At 34.9% G+C, this 11,818-nt stretch overlaps 1 protein-coding gene across 1 annotated transcript in view; it reads left to right on the forward strand.

Annotated features, from left to right (window-relative positions):
- Positions 1–11,596, forward strand: part of LOC133200542 (uncharacterized) — a 241,529-nt gene extending 229,933 nt beyond the window's left edge. The window contains exon 4 of the mRNA XM_061336326.1: positions 11,358–11,596. Coding sequence (XP_061192310.1) covers positions 11,358–11,596 — 239 coding nt within the window. The remainder of the gene's footprint in view (positions 1–11,357) is intronic.
- The last annotated feature ends 222 nt before the right edge of the window (positions 11,597–11,818 follow it).

An 11,818-nucleotide genomic window follows, 5' to 3' on the forward strand; every position in this document is an offset into this window, starting at 1 on the left:
TAACGTAATGCCTTTTGGCTTATGTAATGCGGCAGGGATATTTGAACGACTCATGCAGCCTACCTGCGCTGTCTGAGATGGGATATCTGCTTGATATATCTAAACGATATAATCGTGTTCAGTTATACCTTCGTCAGCAATTAGAGAGACTTGATACATTATTTAAAAGACTATGAAGCAGGACTTAGACTAAGAAGTAAAAAGTGCAGTTTATTCAAACACAGAGTATCGTATTTGGGTCATATCATAACAGAACTAGGAGTTGAAACTGACCCAGAGAAAGTGAAAGGCATAAAATCTGGCCGACATCAAGCAACGTTGGAAATCTACGAAGTTTCCTCTGCTTTCGCTCTTACTATAGGAGGTTTGTGAAGGGATTTGCCATTATTGCCAGTCCATTACACAATCTAACACACAAAGAAAAGAAATTCTCATCTCTTATGGAAGCAGACCCTTAACCAATGTACAGTATCATGCGAAAAGAATTGGTGGCAGTTGTGCATTTTATCATGGCATATTAACCCTACCTATACGGCAGACATTTTGTGCTACGTACAGATCACAGCGCCTTGAAATAGATGATGATTTTCAAAGAACCTGAAGGACAGTTAGCCAGATGGCTGGACACGTTATCAGAGTATGACATTGAGATTTGTCATCGAGCTGGTAGACTGCATGGAAATGCTGACGCGCTTTCAAGGATAGATCACGATACCATGTCGACTAATAAATGTAACACTAAGCCTGTTGCAGCTATTAACCTGGAAACGCCAGAGCATGATATACAACAACAACAGGCAGAAATAGCTGAAGTAAAGAAGTGGGTCAAAAGTCTGAAAATATTTAAGGAAAAACTGAAAACTATTTAAAAAAAGAGAACATATTTCGTGGGGGAAGGGGGTGTCCTTTTTTTTGTTCTCTCATTTTCCACTTTCCGTAAAAGAAAATCGAGTACAATACAGTACTACAACAAAAGTGCGGAGGGGAAGGAGGACCTGCGAATCTGCCTTCGAATGAGAATTTTCATACTTAATAAGCAGCAAATGACCAGATTTTCTTAAGCGAGGGCACTGCGGACTTGCATACTGGATAGAAACGAAAAAGATATAGCTTCTCATTAATTAGAGAAGTTAAGCAGATGACCGTGTACGTCTACGTGTACGTGTAGCTAGGGAAATCCCCTAATTTACTGCGATTATATATAGATATATATTTTGAGAAAATATGGGACTTTCTTTTTAAAATATAATTAAATATATACATTGTGTTATACGCAGCACATAGCTTCTTTTTTTTTTAAATTTAAAAGTGGAGGGGGAGCAGAAAAATTATTGACAACATTGTTCCTGAGAAAAAAATATTTGATAAACAAAAAGAAAAATTGTCCAAATTCCAAAATCCTATTTCGTGACTTCGTGGAATTGGGGGTGGGGTGTGTGTTAAGTTTCGACTTTTTTTTGGTAAGAGAATTATTCATATATATTAAAACCTTGGAAGATCACCACACTGCAACAAAAAGTTTGTGGGCGGCTTTTCAATGAATATTTTCATACTAAGTTAACAATAATACATATTCCGAGAAAAAAGGGGGGTATTACGTGTCTCTATTTAATGCATCTATAATACATACAATAAAAGACATCAAAATAAAACACTTTCTATTCAAATATGGATGCTGTACATTTGAATAAATTTCCGTTTTTAATATTATCTTTTCGCAACTTCTTTAGGAACTTGTACAAGCCCATTTAATTGCAGGGATGCTTGATTTAAAAATTCACTTATTCTTCCTTTTAGGTTATGTTTCATATTGAGCGAAGACTAATCTTTAATGTGAAGAATATTGTGAAAATTTGATACCGTAATCATTCGACATAATTTGCAGAGACATTTCAAGACCTACATGTAGATCTCGCAATTTGTTTTCAATAATATCGTCTATTTTTTTTTTAAACTTTGCTAATATGGTATATAATCATTAAGACTGTAAAATTATGTTTCGGCCAAATCTTGAAATTTAATGCATCGTATCAGATCATACATTTTTTTCGAGGGATGAACTTCAGACTCATTAGTTTTAACTTTAATTCCTCAAACATTTTAGACTAATCTAGTCATCAGCGACATTCGCTCTTAAACTGGAAGTTTTCCGATACCTACTTTAAGGGACAGATAACTCGTGCTAAGAACGATAACTCGAGTTTACAGGAGGAGAGAATAACAGAGATACAAGTAATAGCTTTTCAAAAAGCTTGCCTGACTAATCAATCAATATCTATGGAACGTATAAGCAAGAGAGGTGCTACGATACTTCATTACACAAGATGTACAATTGACTTTCTCAGATGTTATAACCAAATACTACATATTAACGAATATCTAAGACATGCCACTATTTGGTCATTTATTAGTTAGCCCACGGGCTGACTAGTTACGTTGGGATGAAACTGCAAGTGCGCTAGCATAGATTATAATTGTGGGAAAAATAGTTAGATGATTCGTTTTAAAGAAATTCATATTACATATACTCTCTTACTAGAGGGCGCGCTTCTTCATGCACACTCCCTGGTCAGTGATAGATTGATGAGACAGCCCCTATTTATAAACTGGTGTGTTTTCCGTCGTTCTCGACTTCGAAGTAAATTATGAACAGTTTTAACTGGGAAAGTTGTCTTGAAGTGTTTGAGACAAAAATGCTCCAATGCTACTCTAGGACGCAAAGTAAATGGCCTGTACACTTTATAGCTAGAGCAAACCAAGATACTAACACCCCCCCTCCCCCCCCCCCCGGATAAAACTCATGCGATGATGGTCTTACTATATATAGATGTACATGCATTATAAATGAATTTATCTTTATGTATACTTTGTTTAGTTTTTCTTTTCAATCGATTTCAGGACCTTTCTCATAATCATAATAACGTGCTTTTTTATGAAAATGAAAACCAGACTGAGTACAGATCATGGTGTCTTCTTCATTTTGCCGATTCTGTTATTAGAACCTTACGGGAGTGAAGCCCATTCCTCTACGGGTACTGAGATACACTTTTGTCACTGTATTAAAAGGAAACCCTCGTTCATCACAAAGCATGAAATAATATGCCACTGGCTGACTTTCTAAGCTTTTTTTTAAAACCTAACCGTGTAATGTACATTATTAATAAATGTAATATTGAAAAAAAAGGTGGAAAACAGACTGAATCAAGAAGGGGTGTCCCATTTACTAGGTGGAGGGAGTTTGTCTATGATTGGACTAGTCCACTTATGGGATTAATAGTAAGAATAATCAGCAAATCCATTGCTTTAGTGTTTCCTGCCCATATACAATGTGTTCTTTTAAAAAATGAGATAAAATTTACTGTTAATAAAAAATTTGAAGCTTAAGAATCAGGTTAAAAGAATATTTCCATAGAAGTTTTCACACCCATCCAATAGAACAATCCAAGACATTTGGAGCGAAATGATTGTGTCACCCCTTTCGCAAGTGGACTGATCCAGTAGTTTAGAAACACAGAAAAAATGTTACACGGACATGTCCGTACAAAGAAGCGAAAAGAATAAACATGTGCATGCCAAAAAAAAAAAAAAAAAAAAAAAAAAAAACTGAAGGAATTGAACACATCATTATTTTGCATCAGTAATATGATTCTTTCTTCTGCAAAACTGTATTTGTTTTAATGCAGGTAACAAATTCCGATGTAAATCAGCTTGCACAAAATCTAGTTCATTAAGAATGATCACTTAGTTTCGGATCGTGGAAAAATGCCTGACGCACGTGGCGTCAGGCAATCACAGAGGTATATATATTTGAGTTTTAACATATTTATGAAATATTCATACATGAATAATGAATAAATTATACATTTGAATATTATCATAATTACACCCTTGCAAACAAAGTTAAGGGGTATATAGGAATCACCTCGTCCGTCTGTTTGTCTGTCTGTGCAAAGGTGTCCGGCTCATATCTTTCTTACGGAGGAACATTAGAATCTACTACTTCAAACATGATTGTTCATGACCTGAGGGTATGTCATAGTCTGACCCAAGGTCTTTTGGGCAAGTTCAAGACCACTGAAAGAAAAAATTCATAATTAGTGTCCGGTCATATGGATCTTAAGGGAAAACTTGGTGAGTTCCCATTTTACACAGAGATTGCCTATGACTTGAGGGTGTGTCATAATCTTGACCTATAGTCATTGTAGAAAAAATGGATAAATAATCCATCCGTACTTTTTAATAGAGAAATACTTGAAAATTTTTTTGCTTCAAATTTTCACTTCATATCATTTTTGTGACACATTTAAATATTGTAAAACTATGTAAATAGAAGAATACTAAAATTTATAATTATTTATTATTTTGGGGGGAAACGTAGGAACCGTTGTCAAACTGGTGGGGTCCATTTTCATCGGGCTCAAAATTCATAGCTGTAAGTCTGTTTTAATCGGGGTCGAAATTGATAAAAATATTGTCGTCTGCGGATCCGAAGTGTACAACTGAAAATTCATATTTTCTTAGCGGGGGTATCATTTGTGAGCTATCTCACAGTACCTTTAGTTAATTCAGCATTAAACTTTTACTTTTTCATATGGGTCTACAAGTTGCTGTCCTTTAAAAAAGGACTGCAATACGTTGACCATATGCATGTGTTTCTACACGAAATTCAAAGAAAATTTCTAGATTTAGTGATTTTACAAAGGTGTAATTAAATTTATTTTTTTTTAAATGTATCTTGTAATTTTCATTGCTATTTAAGTCTGCTTAATTAGGCTGTAATGATAAAAAACCATGACCTTGAAATTATGTGTATATGAAATGTTCAATCTAATTAAAATTAGATGTTCCAAATCCGCTACCGCTTCCCAAAAGAAGCGGTAGCGGATTCGGAACATCTAATTTTAATTAGATTGTGAAATGTTGATCTAGGTATCTATCACAATTGTAAACACTGGTAAAGTAGCCTTTAAAATTAATTAACCACAGAATCAAAAGAGGCCTAAGCGTGCAGGTGTCGTAATGGTTGAATTGTAACTCCGTTGGCGGATCCAGGAAAGGAAGGGGGTTTGGATGTTGTAACCCCATTTATTTTTGCAGAAAGAGGAAGAGAGAGAGTGTGTTTTTTTTCTGTAGTATAGATATTTTTACGTCTAGTATTTTCAATAAAATAAGTACTTCAATCTCTGCCCTTTCTGCTCTCTAGATAGAGTTTTGCTTATTGCTTTTCTCCTTGTACATTCACAACCCCGGCCCCGGGCCTCGACCATCCACACGTAACATGAAAGATTTCACTTCGATATCATCGGAAGATTCCGGCGAACGTACATAGCTATTTTTGGACCATCTTCTGAAGTAACTAACTTTAAGAAGTATGCATAAAATGTCATGAAAGGGAGTATGCATAAGAGAATATTTTTCTCCTTATATTATGAGGATATTTTAATCAATAAAGAGAAAGGTTCAAAATGTCCCCGTAGTATGTTGGGGAGGGGGGCTCACTTTTTCTTAAAAAAATAATCTTTTGTTATAATTTGAATATATAAGTTTTGATTTGCATAGGAAGCTCCCCCGCACTTTTTGTGTCGGGAAGGTTCAAAATACGGACAATCAAACATTTAAAAGAAATCAAAATGTACCGAAAAGTTTAGACGAAGCCCCCTCCCCCGAAATAGGATTTTACAGTGTGGTGCACAGGTTGTTATTTTACTTTATTTATTAATTGTTGCTTGTTAACTCTTTTTGGAGGTTGCCCCCTTTGAAAACCGTTGCTACGGACTTGAATATAAGTGCCTGCAGTGTGACCTAACCCCCCCTTTTTTTTCTTCAAAAACTGCTGAATCCGACCCTGCACTGGAGCACTAGAGGGTCTCGGTCCTAGAGGGTCTCGAGTCATCTAAAACGATGCTGGGTTATCGATTAACTCGTATAATTTAAACACACACACACACACACACAAATCGTGTTTTTTTTTTCTCTGTCTCTTTCAAATAACGGAATGGTTAATATACAACACCTGCAATCATAACTTCTCGGCAAAACAACGTGTTTTTTTTCTGAGAAGGTCTGAGAAGATGTGTCGCACGTGTGTAGACTTAGACTATTTGGTCTTGCAAGCACAGATGTTTGCACTGTTTGCTGGTGACGCTTAGACTGGTGACGGTATTTGCTACGGACATGAAGGACTATACACCAGTTTCATAACATGTGCAGTTTTTTACTAGTGAAAATTGGAGTAAATTAAAAGTCGAATATCTTGGATATGGGTTAACCCATATCTATTCTTGTTACAACGACCATCAATGGACGAGTTCATTGGTTACTCTGAAAGGTGGCACAGGTCAACCTTTCGTTAACATTTTCTACAATGTACTGCCTACTTTGAGTGATTGTACTTTCATAGCAAAGTTGTTAAATTTTATTCCCGATTGGCCTTATAATTTTGTCATTTTAAAAAATCGGGCTATTTCGATACATGTAAGGGACTTGACATCTGCACTAGATTTATACGGAAGATAAGATAGATGGTACACATGTAGCACAGATCTTTAGTATGCAGATTTTTTAAAAATGTTTCTCCCTCTCCCCCACATGGAAAAACGTTGCTACAGGCCTCTATCAAGCTATATTTGGATTGCTGTCAATCAAATTATTTAGTGCACCTTGATGCACAAAACTAATGCTGGTAAATCTTTTGAAACCTAGTAGTTGAATTCAACATGTTCAAGCTGTTAAGCTATCTATATAGGTCTTTCCTACTTATTTAAAATGCTTGTACCATAGAATTTAGTTTGTATATAAGGATATATGTATTAAAGAGAAATTCAGATCTTGGTTACGCCAAAGAATAAATAAATACGATGTGGAGATTTTAGAGCGAGGTTTGCCAATGATTGGCATATTCTAATTCGAAAAGGGCGAATTGTTCTAAGGGCAAGTTGTCTAAGAGGCGAACTCTCTAGCATTCTCACGCATGCGTAGCCTGACGTGAGCCCATGGCATCCGGTTTAACCCCACTTATATATTTTCTGCGTGGACCTCAAGGTCCACGCAATAAGTCAAGATAAATAAACACGGTTAATGCAAAGGGCATCATTTGTAATTAAGACGAAGTATTATTTTTTAGTTATATAAAACATATACCATAAAAAAAAAAAAACAAACAAAAAAACAAAACAAAAAAAACAAAACAAAACAAAACAAAACAAACAAACAAACAAAATGTGTTTGTGAAACACTGATGTCCCCGTATGGCAGCTTATGGCGAAGGTTAAAGCTTCTCAAATGCAAGTCAAATTCCAGGCCAAAAGATAAAAAATGTTAAATTTGAAAGCCCAAGCTGCAACTGTTCAAAAGTTATGGCGAAGGTTAAAGTTTTTTAAAAGTAAGTAAAACATCAAGGTCAAGGTCAAAGTTGTTGGTATCCAAAGGAAGGTCTTGTCACAAGGATTACATATGTAAAGTATGAAAGCCTTAGCACCAACCATTCAAAAGTTATGGCCAAGGTTAAAGTTTTTCGAAAGTAGGTCAAACTCCTATGTCAAGGTCAAAGGGTCAAAGTGGTTGGTATCCAAAGGAAGATCTTGTCACAAGGATTACATATGTGAAGTATGAAAGCCCCAGCACCAACCATTTAAAAATTATGGCCAAGGTTAAAGTTTTTCAAAAGTAGTTCAAATTCCTATGTCAAAGTCAAAGGGTCAAAGTGGTTGGTATTCAAAGGAAGGTGATGTCACAAGGATTACATATGTGAAGTATGAAAGGCCTAGCATCAACCATTCAAAAGTTATGGCCAAGGTTAAAGTTTTTCAAAAGTAGGTCAAACTCCTAGGTCAAGGTCAAAAGGTCAAAGTGGTTGGTATCCACAGGAAGGTCTTGTCACAAGGATTATATATTTGAAGTATGAAAGCCCTAGCTCTAACCGTTCAAAAGTTATGGCCAAGGTTAAAGTTTTGCAAAAGTAGGTCAAACTCCTAGGTCAAGGTCAAAGGGTCAAAGAAGTTGATATCCAGAGGAAGGTCTTGTCACAAGGAATACACATTTTAAGTTTGAAACCCCAAGCACCAAATGTTCAAAAGTTATAGCCAAGGTTAAAGTTTTTCAAAAGTAGGTCAAACTCAAAGGTCAAGGTCAAAAGGTCAAAGTTGTCGGTATCCAAAGGAAGGCCTTGTCACAAAGAATACACATGTGAAGTTTGAAACCCCAAGCACCAACTGTTCAGAAGTTATGGCCAAGGTTAAAGTCTCATAAAATTTTGCAAAAGTGGGTCAAACTACAAGGTCAAGGTCAAAAGGTCAAATATGATGGTACCCAAAGAAAGGTCTTGTCACAAGGAATACACATGTGAAATATGAAAGTCATAGCTCCAACCAATCAAAAGTTATGGGCAAGGTTAAAGCTGACAACAGACAGACAGACAAAGAGATGAACAGACAAACAGATAAACAGACAAACAGACAGACAGGACAAAAACCATATACCCCCGGGATCTTTCGATCCGGGGGCATAAAAATCAAACACTAGACATATGTTATATCCAATATTAAACAAATTGGGTTTGCTATAATTTTCAAAGCAATATTCTACACATTTTATTAAAATGTAAAAATATTTGAACACCTATTTTCATCCATTCTTCAAACTTTACGTCTCTGTGTTCATCTTTTTATTTCATTATTTTCATTTACATCGGTTCATGATTAAAAGAAGTTTATAAAAGAAAACATCTCATATATTGCCTGCTTAATATTAGAATTTTATTTCCCAAACACTTTTTTTATAGGTGCAAAGAGGTCAAACAGTACTTTGCTTTCATCAATTTTGACCCTTTTTTCTTTAATAGATATTGCTCAACCTATTTTGCCTAAAATATGAAAATATCTATTGTCATGACTTAATCCGGTAATCTGGTAAAATAAAGTAAAAATTTCAATGTTATTGTTAAAAAAAATTGTACCATTGCTCAGTAAGATTCACAGTGACACACCCCTCCACATTTTGTGGCAATTTTTTCGACAATTTCGAGCAGTGTTATTGTTGCATGAGTAGATATCTAACATATAATTGTCAAAAAAGCCTTGATGTTACCATTGTAAGGAGTGAAATATTTTAACTGAAAGGCAATAATTTGAATTACTTCAAAAAAAAAAAAAAAAAAAAAAAAAATAGAAAAAGAAAAACAGGAAAACTGGTCAGGACCCCCCCCCCCCCCTTTGAGATGTTTCTTTGAGAATTTATTAGTCCCCCTTCGTAAAAGTTGTCGTACACCACCTATTAATGAAAAGGTTATTTATTATCATAGTTCTAACTAATTCAAAATATTACATAAAAGTTTGCTATTTAGTTTAATTATACCTCTATTTGCAAGATAGTTTATTATTTGACTACTTGAGTTGGCTAAGTTTATAATTTTAAGTCGAAAGAGTCTTGGTTATGTCTTTTCATTATACTAAGTTAATGTAAATATGATACCCATTACCTGACATTGTTTAATGCATCATTAAAATGCTCTGTATGGTTGACTGTGCAAATTCTTCTAGATTCATTTAAAATATACACATTTTTCTAGAGAGTATATTAACTTAAATACATTTTAGTCAGTATAGTGATTCAATCCTAAATCATACTTAAGAACTTTTGTAACGTTAATATTGCTGTATATTTCTAAGACAACTAAAATCAAGCCGAGAAAAAAAAGGCAAATGTCTCAAATTATGTTGTATAATCGAATAGGAACACTTTCTGCATTACCATCATTTTACTTTTATGCTGTAGATGAGTTCTCCACACTGACTGATGACGAGGTGTTGGTGTTATATTGTTTTCTGTGTTCTGACTCCGGTCCTCCTGACTTCACTGACACAGAGTGGCTGGACATGCTTAATGGGATAGGACGGAGAGTGTACCGTAAAGAGAATCCTGTAACAAGTGAGGAAGCACAGCAGACTCTGGACAGACTGAAGTCACGTGATTTCTTTTGGGAAGATAAAGGTAAAGATAAAAAAAAAGGAAAAGATAACGAAAAGATAACGGAGGACATAAAGGATGAGACAATGTATAGGATATCATCAAAAAACAGTGTTATACCATTCTATTACAGTAGTTATGACACAGCCAGTGTGTACCTGAGATCACGGGGATACAACAGTAAACCTGGAGAGAAGTGTGTCATTAGTGTCATTGGTTACTGTGATTCCTTACTGATACGCCGTCTACAGATGAACATACTGACTCACGTCACCATGGAGGACACGGATATATATAAGATACACCAGAGATGTAAGTCAGTGTAAAGAATTTATCATATAGATTACACTATGTAAGTGAATAGATTAAACAGCTGTTAATATATAAATAATTTATGTCTTTATACGTATTAAATAAACTATTACAATGTTTCTAATATATTTTGGAATGGTAATTATAAATATGTGTAACAATATCTGAATTTTTAGATTCTTATGTGAAAAGTTGTCGACAAGTAGTTCTTATAAATACACAGTTGAATCTGAATGATATGTAAGGAAGTGTAAAGAAATATTATTATTCTCAGATCTCAGAAAAAGCTTTAAGCGAATGATTGAATTCTGAACATTGATATATTTATAAATAAGATAGGGTAAGCAGTACTCTAAATATTTCAGGAAATGATTCCTTAGATATTGCCTATTTTATTTACTTCATTGGGCTTGTTTACAATGACTGATGCTACAAACTGAAGAAAGATTTACATGTAAAAGTCACAGGTACTTGTGCACAGGACCCCCCTCCCCAAAACCCCACACCACCACCTCGAGGGGTGATATTCAACCATGGGGCTTGTTATACTTTTTTTTAAAAATTATATTGATTACAGTTATTTATAATGTGTACCATAGGAATAAATCGGTAAAACCCCAAAATAATCGTTCCTCACAAAAAACAACCCACTATACATTATAAGAGAGAAAGGTTCTCTCTTATAATGTATAGTGCGGTATTTTTTGTGTGGAGCGATTTCTTTTTGTGGTTTTCTCGATTTTTTTCATATGTACAGATGATAAATGAATGTAATAGGCCTAAATATAATTTGTGAAAAAAATGTCCAATAAGCCCAGAGGTGGAATATCGGGGGGTGGGGGGTTCCTGTCTACCAGTACCTGGGGTAAAAGTATTGTGAAATAAAAAATGAAAAAAAGTTGAAGATTATGAACAGTCACTGTGATCTATCTCTAAAAAATACCTGAAAACAATACAAATCTGTAAACAGGGCATTAAACACGGACAATGATTAGATGTTTAGGTATATCTATATATTTTGAATTTTATTTTGGTTGAAATAACAAATTTAACACGTTGACAATATTCGTCTTCTTCTACAGTGAATGTTTCAAAACAAATACTAAAGGAGAGTGAAGATAAAAGAGACGAATTTCTAATGGATCTAAGGAGAGGAGGGGAGGCTGTACATTACAGAGGAAGATCACAGGACAGTGTAGATCACGTGATATGGCTCTGGAGATACCTGAGACCTGACATCGTGAGATCCTGTATAGGCCTCCATCCACACTGGGACATTTACATCATCGACAACAAAGCTTACAGAAAACCAAGTATGTAGTAGGTACAAAGATTCCCTGAAACAAATATTCAACGTACTTATACATCTGTTCCTTAAATCTGATACGGTTTATTGTTTGTCTGTCTGTCTTTCTTGTGGATTTTTTTCCCCATAAACTTTGCTTGCAAAGTTTTAAAACTTTATTTAAATGTATCTGGGTTTCCCCCTCCAGACTGTATTCTCATCATTGTTCCTTGCAGTAGTCATCTGGGAGTATTAGGG

Source organism: Saccostrea echinata, unplaced genomic scaffold (genome assembly GCF_033153115.1).
Source record: "Saccostrea echinata isolate AGI-Se365-2 ecotype Australia unplaced genomic scaffold, CSIRO_AGI_Sech_v1 ptg000040l, whole genome shotgun sequence".
NCBI classification, from domain to species: domain Eukaryota; kingdom Metazoa; phylum Mollusca; class Bivalvia; order Ostreida; family Ostreidae; genus Saccostrea; species Saccostrea echinata.